Genomic DNA, 26,321 nt, shown 5'->3' with positions numbered 1-26,321 from the left:
CGAAATAGTAGAGCAAGAGTTGTGCTCAATGGCAGACCAGCAGTGGGTGCACAGCACGGACAAACAGAAACACTTTATAGCACAGTCTCTCTGCATTCAAATAGCAGCGACTGTAGATCACAATTCAAAAGGCAGCTACACAAGTGAGTTACATTACTTACAGTTGCAATTCATTTTGTGTGTCAACTTTGACAAGCCTTACAGACCCGTTTCAGAAGATTTTCAAGGTAATGTTGGGGCGGCTTACAGAAGGACAGAGAGGACAGACAGATAGTGACATAGACAAATTATTAGACAGGAAAATTATGGAGCAGAAAAATAAAATTAGCTAATGAGAGATAAAAAGAACTGTAAAATAATTAAGTTTTAATTAAGTTCATCTACTTAATGATAAAGTAAAGTCACTTTTTCTTTTTTAAATTTAATAATTTCACTCATTATTTATTGATGTACTTTTACTACATTTTGTCAGTTTCAGGGCTCATAAGATACTGTAGTAACAGGACACTCAGTCACAAACAGCAAAATGAGAAAATGTGGCACATTAAAAGTCTAAAAAACCATCAGGTCCTGCTGAACAAGGAAAGGAAAAGCTGCTCTGTTTATTAGAATTTAACAGTATTAAAGTGCACCCTAAAGGTACACAACAAGGTACTGCATTGTACAAACTACACTCACAAATGAGCACTGATTTGACAGTTTCCACAAAACTGCCCCCAGTACATTGGTTTTACCAGTGTACATTAGTTGGATTCTTTTTTTGTTTATTTACCATAATATCACATATATTATTATTTATTTCTACATTATATGGATTTCTTTTAAGTGTATACAGAATACCTTATAATAATTAAGATAGATAAGCATTTTTGAAAATTAAAGTATATAAAATGGTCAGCTCAATATCTGCAGTAGTTTCTCTCATTAGTTTTTGTTATTATTATTTTAACAGTTTAAGATGTCAGCCAGATAAATCATGAATCATGTCGTCACAACACTTATTGTAATTTGTCCTGTTGCTGATGTTGTCTGTTGCTTTTCACACAAATGAAAGTAAATCATAGAAAAAAAGATAGAACAGTGAGTGTCTATGTGCATGTCTATAGTCATTTCACTAGTTTACTATAATCACATAAACTTGTACCGGGCATCCACAGAATTTAGAAACTGAAACAGTTAATCTGACTTTGACTGATCTTGTCTTCAAAGGAGGACCACGGTCCAATTAAGAATCCTTTATGGTGGTCCTGTGTGAGAACTTTGGCACGTCAGAGTCTCTGTTGGACACCTGATGTTGGGGGCCTCATCTCCAGACTCCGTTTTAGTGGCCTGAGGTGTGACTTTAGCACCGCCGCTCTCACCCACTGAGTCTGGATAAACACAAGCAAATGACTTCTCGGAGAGCGCCGAAGTTCAGCCCACCAAAAATGCAGGGAATGACATTATGAAAAAGGAATTTAGGTTTCTTCTTTTGAACAGATGTAATCTCATAAAATGAAACAGATAGTTTCAAAAACACAGATTAAGCATAATTTACATTAGTACTCTTCCATATGGTCTGATTTAAGCACAGTGAGATGTATATTATTTTGGTGAGCATAGACTGAAAAACTGAAACATACCAAAACATAAAGTCATTCATTTTAATAGCAAACTATGTGGGCTATTGTTAGGAAACTGCTAATCCAGGAACTGTGAGCTCCACCATATGAAACAGTGTGAGAGAAAATGAATGGACTGTTTGTCTAGATATATTGTTGCTTTTGGCAAAGCACCTGGTATTTCCTCTTTCCGTTGAGCAGTGTGAAACAAAACTGTAGGAATGAGATCTTGTATAGTGATCTAAACTTACTCACAAAGTGATAACAACAGGCACATTTGCTGCTTTTGTACAATCGCACGTACAGCCACATGTAACAAGTGTCTAAAGCCCTTCTGAGCAGAGAGCCTTTTGTCATTTACTGTACAGGGGAGAGATGTGTTGACATTAACACTGGTGTAGCGAACCAAAACAGTTTATGTTCATATATTGAATTTCCATGTATGAAATATATTTCCATATAAAATAAAAGCACATATGTAACAATTATATATGAAACCTATTAAACATTGGATCCATTTCATATATTGACATATATGTCAATCCTATTAAAATACATATGTTCATGTACTGTATGCTTATATTGTAGACGTTACATAAATATATATTCATCCCAAAGCCTGTCAATATATGTAATTATAAACAGTAGGTCCAAACGTCTGAGACCAATCTTTCATGTTTGTAAACTACAGTTAAGTTGAACTGGGATTCAGTCGTTAGATTTAGAGCTTTCCAAACTGAAGTGTTGTCGAGTGACAAGAGTCAGTGATTCATCCTGTGGAGACTGAATGCAACAAAACTAAGGGCAATTCATGTAATATTGGGTGTGATATTTCACTTTTGACACTTCTAGCAAAAAATGAAAAAATGAAAAAATATTTATATCATAAGGTTCAAGCTAGTACCCAATAATTGATTGTATTTCTGAGACAGATTTACCCACTCTGGGTTTTGTAACTGGTGTACTGTAGCGTCCCAGGAAAAGCAATAAAACTCTTGGGAGGTTTTTATCTACCTGATAATTGTAATCTTGGTCAAAACTGGATGATGCACATCACCTGAGAAATGTAACTGAAACTGGAATGACTTCACAGTAAAAAAAAAAAATCCCTGGTTATTTTGTTTCCTGGTGCCTGCCTTCCTTATATTTACAGCATACTGCAGCAGAAAGGTGAGTCACTGATGGCTGCATGTAGTATCAAGCCCATCCTACTGCTTTTCCATGATGATCCACAACCAGACTAGAAGCATGTTTGCAAATGATGACATCAGTGGCTGAATTACAGGGAAACAGAGCAATCAGTTGGATTACTCAGTAAAGTAATCAGATTACATTCAACGGCTCCAACTCAAATACAACATAATCCTCCAACAGTTAGAACAGTGATTCAGAGGGCATTTGTTTTTCATGTTCAGGTATGAGGTGGACAAGTAAGCTGAAAGACTGGGGGTAAACTTTGGCATCAACTGTGCCATCTTTTTCCTAAGTTCTTTTCTGTTCATTGTGGTTTCATTTGTCCGTAGAAATCTGTAGAATAAGATGATAAGCATGTTTCAAATATATTGACAGTAGATAAAATTGCAATTTTACATACAGTAACAGAACGGTTTGCACCTCTTCAATCTCACTATTTGTTTGTTGTGTGTATCTGTTTACTACTGTTTTATACTTCCCTATCTTGATATACACAGCATAGGAGTGAAAGTTATATCTGTCTCAAAAAAATGAGGGCTTGAAGGAGGTCAGCAAACATCAGAGACAGATCAAACAGCCACAGTGCATCACACCAGTTATTGCCTCGTGTTAAAGGCAAGAGACAGACAAAAGAAGCAATCAGTGTCAGTTTCCTGATCTATAATATTAAACATTCCACTCTCTCCAGAAAAAGGAGCAAAATATGTGTTGAACTGATTCCCACTTCTTCCAACAAGAATACATCCGTTCTTGTTGGAGATTATTTCACAAGTTGCTTACGTGTAATTCTGAAGAATAAGCAGCTGTAGAAATCAACTTTGTGAAATATGTGCAAGATGGCACAAGTAGTCTTTTTCATCTGTATTTACTTCATTTATGGTTTCAAGAAAATTTCTCTGATCGGGTTTACATCTTATCAGTCATTTTCCAACATGTTTTATATTCAGTTACACCACATGCAATTCAATCAGTATTCTTCATTGATTAAATTACTAGACCTTGTGATGAGCTCTGGGATCAATCAAACAAGGTTTTGAGGAACAATAATACTCTATCTTGACAGCTGGAAGTGAAAACGACTCTGCCGTTGGTTTTTAACAGGCTGATGTCTGTTGCTGCCTCAGGTGCATCCGTTTTTACAATCCAGTTGAACAGGTTGGCATTACCTGACAGTGAGCAGCACGCCTCTCATTTTATGACAACAGTGCAGCAGCAGCAGCAGCTCACCACAGACAATGATCTAATGAACAAACACAAGACGGTCATGAGTGTTTGACTCCTCTGGCTGACTGATAGGACCACCTGCCACTGTCCATGTAAGGAGACCAACAGTGGAAGATTTTCTGGTATGAGTCATGAACACTGAAACCTAAATGGGAAAGTAAAAAGGTTCATTTGATTGAACAGAATTAACTGTACACTAGGTTGGCAGGAAGAAAAACTGAATCCACCATCCAGGCTTGTTCCTTATCCATGTTGTTCGGTGGCGGTTATATCATTTACGAACAAACTCCTTTACATGCAAACAAGATACGTATGTTTGCATACACCTCTTGCCTTATGAAAATTAGAGCATTTGACTACACAAGCGTCCTGTTTAAACCATCCTCCCTCCCCATCCCAGCGACAAGGTGAAGTAAAGGCAGAACAAGACCCAGAAAATCTCATATTCACAGTGTTGGAAAACAAGGGGATACATGACCCATGACCCCTATTTTTAACATCTATACTATGTTTTCTTTTCAACTTACTAGAACAAAAACAATCTAAAAATGCATATCTGTAATTTAAAACTTCCCAGATACTTAAGTTTCAAAATGACACTGATGTGTTTTAGGTATGTAAGCCAATAATAAACAGACTGCTTGAGACTGTGGGCATTTTTCATGTCTGGGCATGCCAATGGAAGCTCCCATCCTTCCCCGCTGATTGACACACACCATCCAGTGTGTTTAGTGACCACTCAATGCAGCGGTGACCCAACAATGAGCCCCATTTGGCTCCTGGAAGGTGTGAAACGGCACACTTCTCCCTGAGCCCCCCTGTCTTTGTTGTTGGGATTGATTTAGCAGACAGAGGCAACTCACAGAAGGTGTGAGTCCTACTGGTTATTCACACCCTACACACACACACACACACACACACACACACACACACACACACACAGACACAGACACAGACACACACAGACACAGACACAACCCCAAACTCCGCCCCTTCTACGCAGACACACGCTCACCGGTCTGACTATACAGCCCTCACCCTGCCCACTTCTCCCTCAGTACAAGTCTGACTTCAGCAGGGAGCACACTGCACTCTTGGATTACACTCATCCATCACAGAAGGAGTAATTTGTCTACAGAGCAGCGCAAAGCACCGCAGAACCACGGCAGCATGGGGAGCAGCATGTCATGTGTCCCCCAGCACAACTTCAGATTCTCCGGCAAAACTTTCATACGCAGAAACAGGTAGGAACAATCCAACTTGCCCAGGTATTCTTACTGTACTCGTGTCAGTGTGTTCAGCCTACACAGAGCACATGTCATGCCCTTGACTGCCATTTGTTATTTTAGACTCTGCATTTCAGCTGGAAGGAATTCTTGGTATTTCTCAGGGTTTGAGCAGTGAGGTTAAACAGAGGTTGTGAATTTTGTGAGGCCAGGGTTGGGATAGTGTGGTACAGCAGGATAGTCCGGGAGTCATCGTGCCTGAGTGGTGCCCGTCTGGCCAACGGTGTCAATGATCCAGTTACCATTTGCCTCCTCTTTGCATCTCTCTGAAGATGATCTGCCAGCTGTCAGTGAATCTGGTTTCCCTCCAGAATCAGGGCCTGACCCCCATTCATTATTATTATCACATGTGGGCAGTTATAGTTATTAAATGATAGGATCTGGTCTATGACACTTGATATTATGAATTACTAGCTTGTAGTGCTCTAAGCTGAGGGCATTGAACATGAATACAGGAAATAACTGACATAAATGGGTTATACTTGCTTTTCTATCTGGTTTTCTTTAATCCTTTAAGATTAGTTGCCTGGGCATGTTACACTTGGTACAGCCCACTCTGCTGGACCACCACATCTGAATCTAATTAGCCTCTGCTGCAGTCTTCTGCTGTGTGCTGTGTGATGATTCAGGGTCTGGTTTTGTGAAACGTGCCATGATTTTGTGAAACGTGCCATGATTTTCAAATTTAAAAAAAAGTTTGGTTTTCAAAAACACTAGGTTTTTGGAAACCAGCGGCTCACACTTGAACACCTTCCAAGTTGGATCGATGGTTCAGCATGAACAATGCATTCAGTGTTCTTGTTTCCTGTGCACCCTACTACCTTTTTGTGTTGATGAACCAGGCCAGGCTCAGGTATTCCCCTCAGAGGAGGGGAGTGAGTGGCATTGAATACCACAGCAGTGACTTGGAGAATGTTGGGCAAATCCACTACCTGTCTATTATCTACATTCCTCTTTCACTTTGCAACTTCAGGTTGCTTCCGTGTCCATGTTATCCGTGTTTTTTTTCTGTGCATGAACACAATTTAAACAGGGATGTAGTGGAGCAATATCACTCACTAAATGCTAATCGGTGATTGATGCTGGACATGGACTTCCTGATTAGACAGACCTTGATTCCCACCATTAAAACAAAAGCCTGCGCTGTTGCACTGACACTGGCACACACATGTGCAGATAAGCAGATAAACCACGAGTTGAGATTGTAAAAGCAGGCCCCAGGTCTTATCATTGCAGTGAGGGAGCTTCCTCATAAAGATGTGACACTAATGGTAACAGATGAGGGTCATGCAAAACAAAGAGGGGCATTGAATGCTGATTTTCCTATGCATATCCTCGCTATCAGAAACACAAGATCTGATTGTTCTTATCATTTAAATGGCTGGCATTGATGGGCCAAGGACAAAGAAAGGGCCACTGGTTAATTTATATGACATGACACAAAAACCATGATTCAAAGTCATTAATCTGCTGTGAAAATTGAACTCTGTTAGTGTGACTCAATGTGACTTGATTAGAACTGTGATCTAAAAAGTGGAAAAAACAGAGAAACAAGTTACTGACACTGAATTTGAAATGCAAAACAGTGGAGCAAAGACTGTTGTATTTAGGTCAAGTCTCCATCTGACAACAGCAGATGACAGTGAACTCCCATAAACAGGAAATGGTCCTTGTTGACACTGAAGTTGAAAAGTTAACTAAACAGCAAACATGGAGTAGATGGTAAACTTTGGAGACTAAGTGGTAACACAGTTTTCTTTTCTCTTGAGCAGCAGCCGCCTGTTTCGCAAAAAGAATCCCCAAGAGGGACAGGAGAAGTCCAACAGCATCATCAATATCCTGTGCACTGTCACCCCCAGGAAGGTAAGAACCTCCATCAGCGCGTATGAGATGGTGTAAACATGGAAGTCAATCATCTGCATACCAAACAAAACTGCTCTGCTCTAAATGTCGACTTGCATGTGATTTGATTTTTTCAATGCCGTCTCTCTGACTGATTTTAACAGGTTTCTAACTGGTTTATTTACGTCTTCACTAACATTATGACTGGTTGCAGGAAATGTCCTCTAAAGATCTGCAGACAATAGAGAACATCAAATGGGATCCTCCGTTTCCTTATGACCCGGCCAGTGGCTGGAAGAAGAGCAGCATCAATGTGAAGAATTATGGAAGGATGATTCACAGCTCCAAAGTTCGTTTTCGCTTCCTCCACTGCCAGGTGAGGGGAAGAAAATAACTGTTTAATGAGTGTGTTGAAACATCAGGAAAGCAACTACAAAAGAAAACAAAACTAATGCTGCACAATCCGCATCGTGATTAACGAGGTCATAAACAATGAGCAAGCCTCCGATGACACATCATGCCAGTCACCTGTGTGAACCCTGTGAGTGTCAAAACCAAAAAACGCACGTGGAGAGCAACAGGATGTACGGCCAGCAGGCGCACTGAAACTCGCTGCTGGCATTGACGTGGTGGCTGGCTGTGATTAATCCAATCAGTTTTCCACAAAGCAGACCACAGCCTGTGTTTGGACATGCTCACTTCTGCTGCTGTTGTGAAACATCTCCAAGAGAAAACCTCAGGGTAGAGAGAGTTCCTCTGATCCCAGGGACTGATAGAGGACATGCCGGCTCCTCACTGTGGGAACCGCAATTTATCAGAGCTGTGACACAACAACTCTGTCAAAAAGTGGGAAGAAAAGATTGATCGAGGGGGTTGGCGTCATGATCCGAAAGAACACAGTGTATAAAACAGAGAATAATACAGCAAAGGAAACATGTATTGCCTAAGTGTTGACATAGAAAGCCATATGTGAGCCATTGCAGAAAGAGAGGATTGCAACAACCTTATTGTTTGTGGTAGCGAGGCTTTAATTGCTGTAAAACATGACTCTTTCCTCACGTGAGACCAACATCAGAGAAAACATTAGTGTACAGCATCGGCCTCCAGACATGTGCCTATGTGCAAGGTTTCATTTCATCAACACTGAACCAGCTGATCTTAGCTGTTAGTTTTCTAATTAGGGCGACAATCTGTGAAATCAGCTGCTGTTTCTGTTTTAAAACTTGCTCACATCGTATGCAAATTTTGATAGCAAGCTCTTCATTCTCACAGATGTGACATTTTATCACTTCACTAATTGTCTCTGCAGGACGTACATGACTGCTACCTGGATCTCTTCCAGACACACCTTCATTTTGTCTCCAACAACACAACCGGACTGACATACCAGGTGAGTTTTTTTTGGGAGGTTGTTTCTTCTCTTTTAATATCTTCCTTCAAATCCATGAATCCTTAGTATCAACTATTATTCTCAGGATTGATTTGTATACTTCTGATATTTCTGAGGCAGAGTTTTATGTTACGTCGTCATACTTTTTGACATGCGTACCCTGTCAACCGGCAGTGTGTTGGTAAACAGAAAGTATGATTATGTTTCTCTGCCACTCATAAAGCATGAGCAGCCGTTAATCATCATTTTACTGTGTCTGTGACGAGCTTACCTCAGCACATCAGCTTCTGTATGCAGCATTAGTTAGAGTTAGATGACGGCAAATGCAAGGCAGACATGGATATGTCCTCGGGTTACAAGGCTTACCTCAGTGTCATGGTGATTCTTTTTTTTTGTTACGATTTAGAGCTGAACAGTTGGCTCAAATAGAGCACAACAGCAGGGGAAACGTTGCAGAGAATGCTTTTGGTGAGGGAATGAGAGAATGTTTTTGTCTACAGAAGCATGACTGAACTTTTTCTTGTTTTGTGCTCAGGGAACTCTTCCGTTGAAAGAACTCACCATCTGTAACCTGCAACAGAACTGCAACCACAGTCAACCCCAGGAATTCGCCTTTCAAATAAACGGTAAGTTCGACTTCAGTAGAAAGGACAGTGGTTGTTGGTATCGAGCCCTGGAACGTCAGAATCGTCTGCTTTGAGTTTTATTGGTTTGTGCTGAATTTAGTTAATTAATCACTCGGACTGGAACTGACTAATCCAGCAGGATGTCTACAAGTCAGTGACTTCAAAACTTCAAAAAAGGAAGATGGAGGATGAACTACACCTGGACTGAGAGTCTTATTTTTTGGCTCATTATTTGTGTCTTTTCCTCTGCTGGTGGTCTGCTATGGACCAAAGTAAAAATTCACCTCACTTAAAACCCAGCAAGAAATCACACGCTATTTTCAAGCTGCAGCATTTCCTATGTTGTCACATTCCAGTGATTCAAAGGTGCCGCGACCCTCTTCACCTCCACTCAACCCCAAGACTAACTAGAGCTGGGCCCCCTTCACCCTTGGTCAGGGGGCCAAACCGGCCTTAAAGACCCCGCTTGTTAGACAACAGGTGCACTTCAGTCGGCCCAGCTGTCGTGCAGAAAAGCCCAGCTACCGCTCTTAGACTTGTCGCTGCATATAATCTATGGCACATTCCAAAAACTGCTCAGGTTAATAACTGGTAGAAATGTCACTTAGCTTTTGATCTCTGAATGGACTTGATGCTGTCGGGACTAGAGGGCTTTGGTCTTTGCCTGGGAAATAATAAAATCACTCAAGTCAGGGATAAATGTAAAATGATTGAATTAAAAAAAAAAAACAGGTGAAACATCAATCCCAGTCATGAAGAGTATATGGTTTCTGTGTTTATATTTCTTTATCATCACCATCTTACTGAAATCTGAAACATCTGCGCTGTCACAATATTGACACATTGGTGTTGCGCTCTCATCTCATGATTTTCCCAGATCAAGCTTGTTATTGTGTGGTATTGTATTTAAGTTGTTTTGATTGTTCGGTTGGAATTTTATTTACTTTACGGGATGCATCACTGACAGGAAACATGTAGAGGCAGCATGACGAAATTCTGAGTCAAGTGAGAGATCCCATTTAGCGATTTGCTCTGTGGGACCTGAGTCTTCGTCTCACTGGGCTGAAAATATGAATCAGCTTCAATGGAAAGTATAGGTAAGTTAGTGGGCGATTGACTCACAAATGCAGCACAAGAGGGTCTGTGAAAATCCCTTTAAGGTTTTACACAGTTAGAATTAATGTTGCTGTGAAAGTTAGATAATGAGAGTTGATTACTTTTAACGACAGTTAATGACCTCTGTAAACTGACTGAAAGTTAGAATGAGACAAAGCCTGAGTATGAGCTTCCAGTCCCAAGCGTTTTCACTTCACTCGACTTGCTTGAAATGTGGAAGTTTTCAAGGGAGTGCTACGGTCAAGGTCTACAATTACGAGCCGGAATGAAGAGAAGGTGGAATAGATGAGTCCAGAGTAGCTGCTTAAGGAGCAGTCAGTGGTCCATGGTTCCAGACAATTACAGCACAAAGCCATGGGGCAGGAATGAAATCTTTGCTGGTTATCTCTGGTATGTGTGGGACTGATAGATAGAGGGAGATTCCAGCTCTTTTCATCCCAAGCCCTGTTCATTCCTCCTGAGTAAACAGCGCGAGGGAGGGGGAGTCTGCTATGATTTTTAAATGCCAAACGAAGCAGGTCACCGGGGATCTTCTGCAGTAGGTCTTATAGGTGGTGTACTGTCTTGTGTTAACATTTATTGTTCTATTGCATAACTTGTTCTAAACAGCCCAGGAAGCCGAGTGTGAACTCCATCAATGATTCACCACCATGGCAGAAAGCTTTCTGAAAAAAAGGAAGAGAAGCCCGGGTGATACTTTCCTTTTTTGACCTTGTGACCTTTGCACTCTGCAGGTGTCAGCCTTAACCCCATCATCGTCTACTGTGCCAACCAAGAAGAAATGGACCTATGGTTTGGCCTGCTCAAAGAAAACATTGAGGCAAATGGAGGCACCGCAACTCTACAACAAAACTACACCAGAGTGAAAGTAAGTTCAATAACACTTTTTTGATGCCACCTCGCTCCAGATAGCCTATGTAACATTACATCAGGCTGCATGAAACCGGCTCTTGTGCTGCAACGAGGACTAACATCCTTTTTTTTCAAATCCAAACAAGCACACGAGTGTGGTCATCTCTTAATCCACCTGGTGGATTAGCCAAGAAAAACCTTTGGCTTGAACCACTTCTGTTAAAACAGGATGTGTGTGAGCGTGTAGATTTGGTGAGTCAAGTAGGTCACCGCTGGCTCTCCCTGAGGCCTGGATACTAGGGAGCGGCCTTGACCACATCACAGCCGATATCAAACTAACCCTCACATCTGCATGGGTTTAAAGTGCTGACTACACACCCACAGGCAGGGAAATATCCGATGATACACATTAACCTAAATGTGTCATGGCAGAACAAAATAACTGAACTGATGATGCTTTTATAAGCTTTAGCTTAGAAGCCTTACCAATGAACAAACATGAGTGACACTGCAAGAAAAAAAAACCCAAATCAACACGTTTAAGCTTCAGGGCAGAGCTCTGTTCATATTTACTCTGCTGATGATTGTGTCTGACCTCTGTCATCCCGTCTGCCTCCTCTAGCTAAACCAGGACGAGTCTCCCGAGGGCAGAGAGGAGCTGAGGAACTCCATCAACAAAGAGCACATCTATGAGTGGGAAGGCTCTCAGCGAGACAGCCTGGGCCCCATCACCTATGTCACTAAAGTGCGACTGCAGCACCTCCCCTGTCAGGTACGACATGACCGATGCTTATTAAGAGTGAATCACTTATTTCACACAGACGTAAAACACACTGTACATCTGAAATGTACAGTACAGCAGACTGTAATCCATGATACACATGTGATTTCAAACTCTGGGAATTTTTCACATGATAAATGTAAGCAGCATGACATCAGCCCTAATCCAGGTGACTCACATAGTTCTTAAATTGCACAACACACACATTACCTCGACACAATGTAAAGAGTGAGTGAGATGGGTGGAGTCCATACTTTGGCTAATGGCAGCTCCACTGCAGATAGAACTCTATTGTCTTTATTTTCCTGTCGAGGTGTAAGACAGTGTCTGACACCTGCACTCCTTGCTAACCAGATCAGACATGAGCAGCGAAATAAAAAGCTTCACGCACCACACAATAAACACAGTAGTCATGACACAGCTTGTATGGTTATCTGTCATTAATTCTTTGTGGGAAATAACGGCAGCCCTATTGAAGTGTGTGAGATTTAGGGCCTGGGTGTGTGTGAGAGGCATTTGCCTGGCTCACAGTGACTCAACTCACCTCACAGCTGGAATGTCAGCTGTTTGTCCGGACACACCCTCCGAGAGGGAGAAGAAACATAAACTCTTCCCTCTCTGCCGCACCTTTAAATGCCCAACTAACTGGTTGGGCTGAACATCTCCCTGGGATTTAAACTGTGCCTCTCAACAGAGTATTAAAGCATAACGCTGCTGTTTTTTTTAAATGTTCGCACCTGGTCTCATGGTTGCCTCTGTGCTTTGTATTATTCATAGTCTTGTCTTTACACAGGTGGAATGGCTTGCTGGAGTTGTCAGGGCTTATTTTCTCAGCTTCAGAAAAAAGTATTTGGTGCCATATCAAAACTTTCCAGAGACACAATTAAGCTTTAATTTGATTAACTCCAAGTTTCTCTTTGACTCCAGAATTTTCCTTCTACTTTGCGCTGGCAGGGAGAAACAGATGTCGACACAAGGGAATAATCCCTGGTGTTGCCTAAAAATCCTATGGTGCATCATTACCTTCCTATTTAGCTATTAACTGTTCTTACCTGTAAATGACACTAGTATTCTGCTAATGGATAAGAATGATTATATACTGTCCCATAATAACTACACACATGCATAAAGCTCACTTGCAGCTATAATCTTGTGTCCACAGGAACAGAATGACAGACTACTGGTGATGTACCCGGCGACACTGATCATCCTCTCGGAGGAGAATGACGGGCTCTTCTATAAGGTACCACTGATCACCTTTTACTCTTTCACTTATTCATATCCTGAGCTGCGTGCATGCAGTCCTTCCATTGTTTCTGTCAGAGAGTTGTGTTTAAGCGTCTTTATGATTACAGGGGAAACTGCCACTCAACATGATAACTGTGACCACACCCTGCCAAGATGTCAAGCCTAACACCTTTATGATTGAAGGTAATATATTCTGATTCAGTGAGCTGCTCTACTACACACTGTCATTCAAACAGACATGTGAAAGGGATTTTAATGTGTAAATTCTTATGCACGTTTTATGTAAAGTAGCCTTTTCCATGACGGCGCTGGCGTCACAGAGTGTAACTCTCCATGAATGAGCTGGTTTTATCCCCAGTGAATGACAATCTGACTATAGCACATTCCAGTGAGCGACTGGACCGAATGACAGGCTTTGTCCTCCCTCTCCTCTCTTCCCAGGGAAGCTGATCAACCCCATAGTGGTGTCGTGTCTGGATAGGGCCGTGTTCTGCGACTGGATCCAGCATTTCAAAGCTGCTGACGTGCCCGTTCTCAGCCCCCCACCCCCTGTGTATGACATCATCTACACCCCCACGCAAAGAGAGGTGAGGCCCGCCCTCCTTTTCACAGGCCAAAAACAATTACACTGTTCACAACTGCTGATGATCCATAACTATCGAGCAAGCTATCTCCACTTGGTTTGTGAAGCTGCGGGTGGGGTGAATTCAAGTATGAGGAAACATGATATAGGAGACAGACAACATGGCCCTGCCTCTTTTGTAAATTAACATTCAGCATGACTGTGAAATGATTTACCATTACTACATCTCCTAGTGCTTCTGAAGGCTAAAAAACACACAAGTTTGCAAGCTTTGCTGATTTGCTCTTGGTCAAATATTCTAATTTATATGATCATTTTGTGTCCTATAATCTCCAGGCTCCACAGTTTGACAGGTGGAGTGGACACAGCCAAGGACAAACCGAGTCCCTAAAGTTCAGCCAGTCACCGAGTGGGCGAGGGTCCCACAACCTTCAGTTACCCATTCACGAAGACAACCCTCTCTCCCCAGGATACTCTGAACCCCTCTGTGTAAGTCAGCTATGTGCTACTTCTCAAGTTCAAGTATTCTTGGACTAATAACCTGAGTCAAACACCAACAGTACAATATTTGCACAGAAATAAATGTGGTAGGAGTTAGTTGCTAAAAAAAAAACCTTGTTTGTTTTGGTGGTGCTGAGCTGCAACACCTTTCTTTTACAAAGTTAATTATTAAGTGAGATCTAGAGACCAAATGACTCCTGTTGCGGTCACAGAGGCCTAAGTGAGGGCTTCCAGTAAAAATAAAAAAACCATAACAAAGTCAGTCATTTTTACCAATACAACATCTACCCATAAAAATAACTTTTGGATGTAGGGAAATATGAGACTCATAAAGGCTGATTCAGCAGAGAAAAGTTTGCTTGTTAGCTTCATACTGTCTAAGAGGTACCGAAACACTCTGCATTATCAGGACATTTGACCAAACTCCCCCAGGAGAGGAACTATGTGGGCTGACTGCCCATCAAATTAGTTTATAGTGGAGAGGGCTCAGTGCCCAGAAGACGTGTTGTTGTTCAGCTTTTTCTTTAAAAAACACTAAATGATACTGAAAACCAATGTTGTAGAGAGAAGAATCTGTTTATAATATTCCCTCTACTAGGACTCAGTGGTTACACTCCCTGATGCCAGCCATGTTGTAAAGCAACACCTCTTGGCTGACTTTTACCCCGGGTGTGTTTGTTGTCTCTACAGTACAGCTCCAGCCGTCCCTCCTCGACTGAGACTGCCCGCCTGGGCAGCAGGACCAACAGCGTGTCTTCCCACACCAGGCCTGAGCGTGACCTACGACCTTTGTCACTGCGCTACTCCTCACCCCAACGCAGTTCCTACCTCCAGCCTGCCGAGAGCTCGGTGCTGTCTCAGATCTACAGCACACCCTACTCTGCAGTGCACCGTGCCAGCCCACAGCGGCTGGAGAAAGCCCCGCTAGTCAAGGTAATTCAGTCTGGCGTCTAACTCGATAACCGAATATTCCCTTCGAGACTGTTGACTTATTTTACATGTCATGTGTGCAGTAACTAAAATAGACACACCAAGCAGTAGGCTGAGAGGGGTCATGATATATAACAAATTGGTGTTAACAAATGGGGTAATACTGGCCCTTGTGCAGAATTGAGGTTGACAGATCAATCTACGTGATGTTGAAAAGAATTAAATCTCTATTACAGTTCATAAACAAAACTAAGGTCACCAATCAGGAAACATATGTTTTAGGGGTATCCCTACATTATGGCAGTTAAGAGTGTAGTTTTAAACACAACACTGACAGCAGACTGCTGATTTCTGAGGGAACAGATTGTTATCACACCAGCACTGCTGCAGATCACAACTGGCCTTAGTCCAAAACCTCTACTTGGTAATCTGATCCTAAATCATAAAGTTAAGTGAGGATTATGTGAGTCTGAAGAGCGTGAGAAAGACAGACAGAGCGACAGAGACAGAGAGGGAACAAAAAATGTTTGCTCTCATCACCTGGTGTTTTAAACTAACTCCTGGATCTGTCTGTCTGAATCAGTCTAACAGCTGGAGCACACCTCAGACATCCCTGAACTACTCCCTGAACATCCCCCAGCGCCACTCAGATATGTGCGCCCCTCGACAACCCTTGTCACCCCTGTACGATGAGCCCTGCAGCCCCGAAATCTACTCCCTGGATGAGGCCAGGCCGCTGGTAAGTGGGTCAATGATACTGGATCCATAGGTTCAATTTACACCTGCGCAGCCTGTCTGATATCAAGCAGCGCGCACACACACACACACACACACACACACACACACACACACACACACACACACACACACAGTAAGTTAATAAAATACAACCAGTAATTATTATATTAGGTGGTCAGCATAAGGAAGCTGATTAGCGAATGTGCATATACCTTTATACATGCAACATCTTTCACCTGCATATATAAACAAATTCCCACGCAAAAGTAAAGTTTATTTACAGTCTTTGGTCACAGTGGTAGACATGATTTTTTTGAGCATGTAAGTAATTTCTTTATAGTAAGATTTTTTCATTACTAAATCAAAATTTATAAATGATTAAATGATTTGTTTCTCTTTTCTTGTTTAAAGCAACAGAGCTGGCAAGAGCCAATTCATCAGCACCACCACCACCACCACCACCACCACCAGCAGCACCAGCAGGCCCCCGAGCTCCTGCCCTCCTCCTTCCAGCTCCGCACCCCTCCCATGGGCAGGCGCTACAGGAGAAGCCTGGTCCTGACCAACTCCCAGGGACAGGCTCTGGGCCTGGAGATGGAAAGTCCTCAAAGCCAAGCAGAGCAGAGGGCAGATGCTGTTTCTAGGCTAAAGCTGCTGCCTGTGCCCGGCCAAGTGCAAGAGCAGGTGAGAAACACAAAGACTCATCTCCCAGGACACTCCTGTTTCTGGAATTCTGTGGTACAAAGTGCAACGATGGAGCGCTGTATGGTAGCAGAACAAGTTTATATACTTGTTTATATACTTGTTCTGCAGGTGATATTTGAACAGGTGGCTCAGATGAAACAGTCTTTGATATTTTAGGAAATAGGAGAATATTTGTGTTAGTTGATCACAGGAAGTAACTTTCTTTTGTTTTCATATCTGCTGACAGATGCTTCTCCCATCGAGCTCTGCGAGGAACACCTCTCAGATGCCTTACGGTTACTCACCAGGTAAGAACGGAAGGCATGCAATCACAAACCTGATGAAACATTCTTCTATTTATGTACGTCTTTAGTGTGTGAGTGTGAGTGTGAGTGTGTTGACTGGACTCGGAGGTCAAGCATGTTCAACGGTTTATAATAAATCAGTATATGCTTCCAGTCCGGACAAAAAATTGTTTTAATTAAAGACTTTTCATCATGTCAAACAAAAAAAGGAGGATGCTTGTTTTCATGGCTGGATAAAATGTATGTTTCTATTGAGAAACAATGGGCGCTCAGTCAAATCACAGCAAACACTGCAGCATCATATTTCCTCACACGCTTGAGTTATGAAAGTCAACACTGTCTGCTGCCACCAAGGACAGAGAACATTGCTCACACTACATTATATCTTAAATTAGACACTGCAGGCACTTTGGATTGATTGAACTCTTGGGTCTTTCAGACAGAAGGTTAAAGGCTGCAGGATTGAAAGTACAGGAAATGCAGAAATGTGCCAATGAAATGGAGCTTAGTGCAGCTCTAAATGCCATTTGTGCACATGTCCCATGTGGGGTAACCCAGTGTAAGAGAATACTGTTCCACAGACAGGATTTACTCCTGCCCTGTGATTGACAGCACACAACTGGGCTATACACATATCTACAGGCTCTTTTATCAACCATGAAAACTAGACCAGAATTTACCTGCTGATTGCAGATTAATTTGCAACTGTGCAACAAATGATTTCATCTGGCAGGTTGCATGCTTCTATACTAGTAGAAAGTGAAGAATGAAGGTGGTGTAGTGTCACGTTACACTACCGGTTTTACAGTAAGATTATATGTTGAGACAAAGCCAATCACACCATTGGGACTATGTCCAAGTTTATTCAGTCAGGACGAGGTTTTGTCTTTCATTGTTTGGAACTAATAGCCTGGGAATCTTCTGTCGCTCCTATAGATCACCACTCGTACCTCGAACCCACAGAACCAGATGACCAGGAAATGGACTATGACAACATTTGGGAGTACGACTGTGATACTGGAATGATTCAGCCAACGTCTGGAATTTCGACACACTGGACAGGATTAGACTTTGGGGCCAGAGGCCTTGGTGCCATGGCAACCCAGCAGAGATGGTCATAAAACAAAACAATAGCCCGGCCACTCGTCTGGACGTGTGCAAACAACAGATCTCTATCAGAGGGATAATAAAAGCCAACTAGCACAGCCTGTGTTGCTACCGCTGCGCACAGTGTGAACCAACAGATCCCATGAACTGCATTGTTAGATGCTGGGTAGTCGAGCAGCAGAACAATGAGTGCAAGTATGAAGAGCAACGGGCTAAATCAAAACATTATTAAAGTGAGCAACAGACTTCAACTGTCTGTTTCATATGTAGCATTCAAGAGAGAAAACAACAAAGTGTACATACTGTGACGCTTTAATGTTATTTTTTAATGTATTTCATAAATGCACTAAAGGTTTCATGTTAGTGCAAGAACCTCCATTTTTTTAATGTATAAAGTATTTTCTAACATGCTGTCCAGTTTACTTGTTATGTTTTTGTTTCTACCTAAAGCTATAAAAAGCATTCCTTGTCATAGTAAAGGATGTATATTTTTGTAAATATTGTACATTTATTATTTTATTATGCTACATTGTCAAGGCACATAGATGTGGCTTTAAATGACTGCCTTAAAAGGTGCTATCACTATGTTACTGTCACTACAGCAGTGTAATGATATCTGTGTGGCTTCCTTTTTATCCATATTTGTTTGTGGTGTTTATTTATATTTGGAAATAAATGTAGAAATCAACACATTTACCTCTGTTTAGTCTTATTCTAACGATACTCTTACATCTGTTGTATGTAGAGTAAATACAGGATCTTGGCTGTTTTAAAGCAAACGAGATGTTGGCGATAAACCAAATGACTGTCAAGACTATATTTGGTCATGAAAAACTAATGAGATACAGTAGATGACAACAAACATGTCTTCACTCCCTTTCTGGGCCTTAAAAGCCAGTATATTTCTCCATGGGTGAATCAGTGATATTTTGAATTGCATGACCCAGTTTGAGATTTTTCCAAACTGCATAAAAATCCAATCAGCTGAGTGTTTGTGCTCTGAGAATACTCTAACAGCTTCTGTAGCTGTGCTCAACAGCAGGACACTTTATATTTTATGGCTCAACCTTGCCATCTGCTGGAGAAAAATATACATAACTCTTGAAGAAGTGTCTCCTCTGAATTCTGGCAATAATGTAGAATAAGCACATTATTATCAATTACCATGTTGAACTAGTTTGGGTCTATACTCCAGTTCTCAAGAAAAAAATCAATCATTGTAAGTTACTTGAAAACTGCAGCTCCCACAGCTGTTCCAGTTCAGGCTCTTAGATGAGCTTATGTCGCCCTCTAGTGTTTGAAAAGTTTCACTTTCAGGTCTGAGTTTCTGGAATAACAACAGACATGGTACAAGTCATAAATGCTGTTTACTGTAGTTGAACTGAAAGGCATCAACAGCTCACAGAGCAGCCCTTATTAAACAATACTGTACAACCATCTATAAATCATCTATCATTAAAATAAAATGCCCTTCATAAAATATATAATCCATACTGGCACAGAATACAGTCCCCTAAATTAATTACACAATTACAATTAAGGGTCTTTAAAATATTGCAACAGATGTGATCGCACTCATTTTGTAAAACATTTCCAATTATTGTTACAACACTTACGCTTTGGATAAAAGCATTCGCTACATAAAAGTAATTTGATGGTAACAAACATGCTCTAACAGCACCATTTTGAATTCTTTGAGTGCCTCAACTTAATCCATTTATCACATATCCATCTTACATCTCAACTTGGTACAGGTCTGAGTAAACCTGCTGCTAATCTTACTTTCTGAAACCTTATTTACAAACCTGTCTATGGCTTTCTGTCTGATAAATATACATGTCTCATCTTGCCTTGCAGACGCAAAACAAGTGTCGAAACCCTTTCCCTCCTTTTTCAGTGAAATTTAAGATTAATAAAGCAATTACAGTGCAAGTGTGTAGTGCAAACATGTAACAGCACATCAAAATGTGTCATATTCCTTTCAAGAACCTGCAGCGACTCACATGTTGTGTTCATGGAAAAACTGAGCATTTCAATTGTGACGCATATAACGCAGGGAGATCAGGACTCAGATGGGGTGGTGTCATGAAGTTTCTCCTCACTGGCTGCCGCCTCCATCTTGACGTACTTACGCAGGTATCGGATTGCTGACAGAGCACTTACATTCGCCAGCAGAACTGAGTGAAAATAAAATTCAAACAAAAAATGAGTCATCATTTTACTCATAAGACTTTGCTTACCGAAATTGAATTTATCCGTTCATCTATAGTTCACTTTTCCTGCAGATACTTTTATTTCAGGTACTTTGTTGATTTTACTGATTTTACAGCCTGAGACTATGATTGAAGGTCAGAGTCCTTACAGTCCTTACAAAACAGATTTCAATCAAACGTAACACAAATGGAAATATAGTGAACGGATAAGCAACTACTTTGTACTATCAGTCTTTAGAAAAGTCTTCGGAAAAGCTACATGTGTAGGTGTTCTGTTATATTAAAGTATATTCATCCTACATAAAGATACGTACCAGCCTTCCAGGCATCGCCGACTTGTGGGTTTGCAGTCTTCAGTACCCATGAGGCAAATGCAATACAAACCAGACACATATCTGACTGTCTGAGAGGCAGGAGGGAGGCATCCAGTCCTTCAAAGATAGAAACAGAGGATTACGTTTTGAATCATTTAGATGTTCATACAAATACAATGCACAGGATGAAAGCAACCATCTACAGATCCACAGAGATGTCCAATGGGCGACCAGGGTCTTTATAAACAGCTGAGCACAAGCTCCCAATAATATGTGGGGACTTCCTGTTCTGTCACACTGTGACCCGGTCAAGTCCCAGCACTTGCACAGATTCCACTTCTGCAAATACAAGGCTACTTGATGCTAGTGACGTTTGACTCTAGTGGCCTTAAAAATAATCCTTTTAGATAAGTGCTGAACATTAGATGCCACATTAGGATGCTGTGAGTTATTACCTAAATTAAAGCTCAACTGAAGTTCAAGAAGAGGGATTTACATACACATAAGGACTCCATGAGATGAGGTAATTTCATTTCCCTTCACAACCAAACATAGATTAGATCACTGCACTGGCAGCTTAGAGGAGACACTCATTGAGTGAAGTCAAGTTATCACGTACAGCCATTCTTCTTGGCTTTCACCACTACGTGCAGTGCAGAGGATCCTCTGACAGCTGAGGTAAGGGAGTCCGACCCGGTCATGACTCTGACAGCTGACTGAGTAGATAACATATCTTACACTACAACTGTCCACATGTGAGGAAAACAAAAAGAGCTTAACTGAGGAGTTCCAATACTGTGGAAACCAGCTGTGAAATTTTATTTTATTTTTTTATTTTTTAAAAAGGTACCGTATTAAGTCCAATCATGATTTTGGTCTTATCATCATGCTCATGAAGAAAACCTGTATAAAGCATTGCACACCTATAACAACGTCTGACTCGCAATGCAGCGGAACCAGCCTACTTTACCCACAATGCAACTCAATCGCCAACAGTTCTGATGAAGATTTGGATGCGTTATTCTAGTAGCAGCTAATGTAGCAGACAAAAGTCTTCACACACTTTTCTTTCACACATGCAGTCATACTCCCACCAGCTGTAAACAGGCTTTGATGTGTGAAATCTGTGTTCCCCTTTAATTGATTTTTGTATTTCAAATTTCAGTGATGATGCTGCACTTGTTTACATGGATTAACCTTTCCCCTTTATTCCATGAAATCTCTAGGAGTACAAACAGAAACTTTTAATTAGAAGATAGATGTGCTGATCTAAATCTGAATCAGGAGTCACCAAAGCACTCAAAATGGAAACTGTGTGAAAATACTTTATATTATATTAAATTATAATATGATTCTATTATAATATTTATATTAAATCCTTTTTTTCAACTCCCACTCATTTCACCACCGCACATTAATCCAGCAGAACAACAAACAGCAGATGGTAAAACCTAATTCTTATCTTTGTTGTGTTCATTGTGTGAAATTTGACTTACTTGGATTTGAAACAGCTGTCTGTAGGTCCTCATATCGGAAAGGCTGCTGTGCTTGTTGCATAAAGATCCTGTCCTCCAGGTGGTAGAGAAGTGGATCAGGAAACATCACATCTTGATTTCCCAGAGCATTGCTGGGATAAACCGTCCTTCGAAGGGATCTGCCACTTTGCCTCACAGGTACATGAGCCAGGGAGCTTGGGAGAGTCTTCTTCTGGACCGTAGATCCAGCCAAATTAATATTCCTGAAGGAGAGTGTTGTTTTCCAGAAAAAATTCTGTCTGAGGTCGCTATCCGTGAAGAAATTCTCATAAATGTCTGTAGAAATCTGAGATGCGCTTGTCTTACGGCTGAACCTGGTCACCACCCTAACAGGACTGCAGTTATCTTCTTCTTCTTCATCAGACTCAACAGAAGAATCATCAGTAGAAGAGGATGAGAAGAAATGGTCATAAGCCTCAGGGAACTGTAGATTTCTATTAGCTGAGCGAGAGTAGGAAAAGATAGGAACCATCTTGTCTTTGGCCTGATCTTCTGCTGTGATCAGAGGGCTGAAGAAGTTTTCTGTATCAAACTCAGAGAAAAAATGATCATATGTTTCAGGAACAGAATTTCCATCAGTGTAGAAAGTGGTTGTGTTATCTGGAGCTGATTGGCTGGGAATCGATTGTTTTCCACCAAAGAAGTACTGAAATATATCCATAACAGAGATTTTGTAGCTGTCTTTTAACGAGGAAGGGTCCATGTCTTTGTCTTGCTTAGAAATATGTTCATCAGAAAAATACTCTGCTTTTCCTGATTCTTCTTCATCTAAGGTTTGTAAAGTTTGGCCTTTCCATTTGGAGCTGAAAGACTGAGATTCCAGGGCATGTAGATTTTGCACACTTACATTTTTGGAAATCTTTCTCAGGCTGTTTCGAGAACTTCCAGAGAGGACTGGTGGAGAATTGTCACTCACGGGTGTCAAGGTCATACTCTCAGGGTAGATATCAGTAACATGGCTCACTGGGACGGGTTCACTCTCCCACATGACACCTCTTGAAGAAGAATCAACTGCCTTAAAACAACCTAGACTTGATTCTGCAGAACCAGGAACACTGGACATGTCCTCATTGGTTGGCTCCGGCTTGGACTCATCCAGTTGCGTAAAAAGGCCTGAATCAGTTGTAGCAAAGATGCTGGTCTCCTCACTTTCCTGTAAAGGTGGCAGGGAGATGGGTGGAGGAGCTTTGCTCATTCGTAAATGCATAATGTCATTTATTGTCAGCTTCTCCATCTCACTCCAAAAAGAAGACATGGCAAACACTGAACGTTTTGAATCTGGTGCCGTTTTAGGTTTGCATTCAGCTCGGGATTCTGTGACAGCATCTTCTGCTCCGCCCAGTAAATCATATTTTGGTTCTGTTGAGTCATTTGATGCGGACTGGCTTTTGGGTTCAGATTTAGCTTCTCCTTCCTCATGTTTTGCCAAGATTAGTGGGTTTTTTTCACCACGTCTTCCAGACTCATTTTGACTTCCCGACAAGTCTGTGATATTTTCATTTGAGAGTGACCTGACAGATTCTGTGTCCAGAGTACAGCAGGATGATATTGATGTAAAATCTGAAGGATTTGTTATTGAGTCTTCAGACATAGACAGTTTGGTTTCTCTCTGACTGCCGCCTGTTGGATTCATTTCGTCAGATGGGCAGGGACTAGCCATTAATTGTGATGCTGCTAATTGAGCACTCCCAGCTGTTGCATCTGTATCTGATAAAATAACCTCCAGAGGATCTTCTGTTTTCTGTACTGTGTTATTTATATCTAAACTGGAGGGACTTTTAGAAAGACGCCTTTTATCAGGGAATGAATTGATACAATCTGATGTTAATTTACCACAGGTCACTTTGCTGGGAATCTCCTCTAAGAGTGGACAGGCTCTGGTTTGGAATTGTTGGGGTTTTGTGTTGAGGCCATAAGTCTTTTCCAGTGTAGAGCTATATTGGTCTGTGTCATGACAGTCAATTTCCAGCTGCTGTTGGGGCTCAGCCTCTCTTTGACACAGTGTGTGGTTGTCTCTGCCAGAATTTCCAGCGTCTGCAGCCAGGACTGACTTAGCAGTGGATAGTTTGTCATTTTGGCAGATGTCCATAGCGCGACCATTTGACTCTGCGCTTGATAAAATACTGTGAGTGATTGATTCGACCTCTGCTGTACAGCATTTTAGATTTTGTTCATTTTCACATCCAATGATAGACTGATTCATTTCATCAGACTGCTGGAGACTCTCTGCAAGAGTGTCCTTTCTGTCACTGTTTCCTGTGTTTCTGACCAGGTCTGATTCACCAGTTACAGTGGCACTAACTGAAACAGGCAAACAAGAATATTTGTTCAGTCCAGTTAATCCTTCTTTTTCTAATCCAGTGCATGGCTGTAAATTTGTTACCACATTACCACTGTTGTTTGCTGCTGACATTACACCACCATCAGTTTGACTCCATGGGGTTACTGACCTATCATGAGTTCCATTATTTTCAGCTGTGTTTGTTGCTTTACACCTTCGCTGTCTAACCATGCCCTCTGGTAAATATTGGTATTGACCATCACATGGAGGAACAGTGTGAGAAAGACCATTTGCTTTTATCTCCTTATTAGATATCCTCACAGGGAGATTACTTGTACCTGAATATAAAGACACAACATTTTTTTGTGGTTCATTTAAATGAAATAAATTCACATCCTCAGATAAACTCGTTCCTCCTCTCCATGCATACCGATCGTCCTCCGAGTCACTCGGCTGAATCAAAACCTGCCTCTCATATCCATGCGCACTCTCAGCCGGCTCAAAGCTGAGTCGCCTCTTCTTCCTTCTCTTCCTTTTGACGGAGGCAGATGGAGACGATTCTTGGCTTGCTGATTTGTTTATGCATGTTGCGTCTAACTGTGAAACAGAAGGGTTTTGTTCTTCCCTCCATTTAATATTTGTCATCATGTATAGATTACTGGGTGAATTAGTGTTGCACTTATCACTGAAAGTTGATTGACTTGTCAGCAAATGTTCCTGCTCAACATCCTTCAGAGGTGAGCATATTTCCCCCTTCATCACTTCATCTTTGTGAGGTGGTGTTTCTGAGCTGACAACCCCGTCCAGTGAGTCATGAGATTGATGCTGCTGTGTTACCTCATTTACTCCGGTTTCTGTGCAGGCTTCCTCTCTGATGAATAACTCTGTTTCAGGGTAAGTTGATTTGTTAGTCTTGAGCACTGAGTTACTGGCTGCAGGTTCAGGGGAAACATTGGAACCAGGCTCAACTTTTTTCATTGTGTTTATGTTGCTGATGGTGTCGACAGGCCTCATGGTCTCTTTGCCAACTGCTGTTTCACCCCTGGCAGGCAGAGAGTTTAACTTGGGGATGTTTTTTGGCAAAGAGCTGCTGCTGGCTTGTTGCCCATCACTATACTGCTCCTCCTCCTGTATTGCCTCTCTGTTTTTTCCAGCTCTCACTTGGCTTGGCTCAGGAAACCTCTCAGCCTCTGTAAGATTTTTCAGCCTTTCAAAGAATATATTGACAGACTGCAGGTGTATGTCCTCCTCACTGCCTGAGAGGACGCTCTCCATTCCACTGACGCCGTCTTTGCTGAGGTAATCCTCCACAGGAGAACCTTCACTGTCTTGGGGGCCGTCGATGGGGTGTTCGGCCTCTGAAAAACCTGGTGTTAGATCGACTTCCTGAGCCCTCTCAAGAAGTAGGGACCCTGTATCATCGATGTCACTCATCCCCGAGTCATCCACTCCTGCTAATGAAGGAGGAAGCAGGTTACATTCCTCGCACTCCGCAAAGAAGCATTCCCAGTCACGGTCACAGATCTCCACACTGTATTCAAAGTCTTCCATTTTGACTTGAGGGGGGTGGGTGACAATATAACCTGGAAAATCAATCAAAAGAGGTAGAATATGAAAACAGTCACTGTTCAAAGTATTTGGATTTCTTACAGGTGATTTTAGCATCACCTTATCCTTCAAGGATAAACACCAATGAAACATAAATTACTAGCATGAATACTAAGCCCCCACCTGCCACAAGATACTAGACACTACTAAGACTAAATCAGCAGATGACGAAGGCATTCATGCAATTAAAAAAACACAAGCATGCTGATTTAAATGACCATAAGTTTAACAGCACATTAAAAAAATTAAATAAAATGCAACAATTTGTTAAAATATTTGTATATATTAATGTGATGTCATATAATATAATAATATCATTTATTAGAAATATCGTCATGGCAGTGAATGAAAACTATCCAGCA

At 41.5% G+C, this 26,321-nt stretch overlaps 2 protein-coding genes across 2 annotated transcripts; one reads left to right on the top strand and one right to left on the bottom strand.

Annotated features, from left to right (window-relative positions):
- The first annotated feature begins 5,090 nt into the window (after nt 1-5,090).
- plekhn1 (pleckstrin homology domain containing N1) lies at nt 5,091-18,700 on the top strand. The gene is made up of 16 exons (XM_023427595.2): nt 5,091-5,263; nt 7,078-7,168; nt 7,362-7,523; nt 8,457-8,537; nt 9,073-9,163; nt 11,014-11,147; nt 11,754-11,903; nt 13,075-13,155; nt 13,268-13,343; nt 13,602-13,747; nt 14,080-14,232; nt 14,935-15,177; nt 15,758-15,913; nt 16,324-16,596; nt 16,844-16,904; nt 17,838-18,700. The coding sequence occupies exons 1-16, from the start codon at nt 5,190-5,192 to the stop codon at nt 18,020-18,022; spliced, it is 2,157 nt and encodes a 718-aa protein (XP_023283363.1). The 5' UTR covers nt 5,091-5,189; the 3' UTR covers nt 18,023-18,700.
- A 656-nt stretch (nt 18,701-19,356) lies between these two features.
- perm1a (PPARGC1 and ESRR induced regulator, muscle 1a) lies at nt 19,357-26,057 on the bottom strand. Its single transcript, XM_023427594.2, has 3 exons — nt 22,032-26,057; nt 20,536-20,652; nt 19,357-20,185 (listed from the first exon to the last, which is right to left on the bottom strand). The coding sequence occupies exons 1-3, from the start codon at nt 26,050-26,052 to the stop codon at nt 20,070-20,072; spliced, it is 4,254 nt and encodes a 1,417-aa protein (XP_023283362.2). The 5' UTR covers nt 26,053-26,057; the 3' UTR covers nt 19,357-20,069.
- Between the last annotated feature and the right edge of the window lie 264 nt (nt 26,058-26,321).

The sequence above is a fragment of the Seriola lalandi genome, unplaced genomic scaffold (genome assembly GCF_002814215.2).
Source record: "Seriola lalandi dorsalis isolate HSWRI2012SDOR001 ecotype SW California unplaced genomic scaffold, Sedor1 jcf7180002054861, whole genome shotgun sequence".
Taxonomy (NCBI): domain Eukaryota; kingdom Metazoa; phylum Chordata; class Actinopteri; order Carangiformes; family Carangidae; genus Seriola; species Seriola lalandi.
This window is presented reverse-complemented; position numbering and strand designations above follow the sequence as displayed.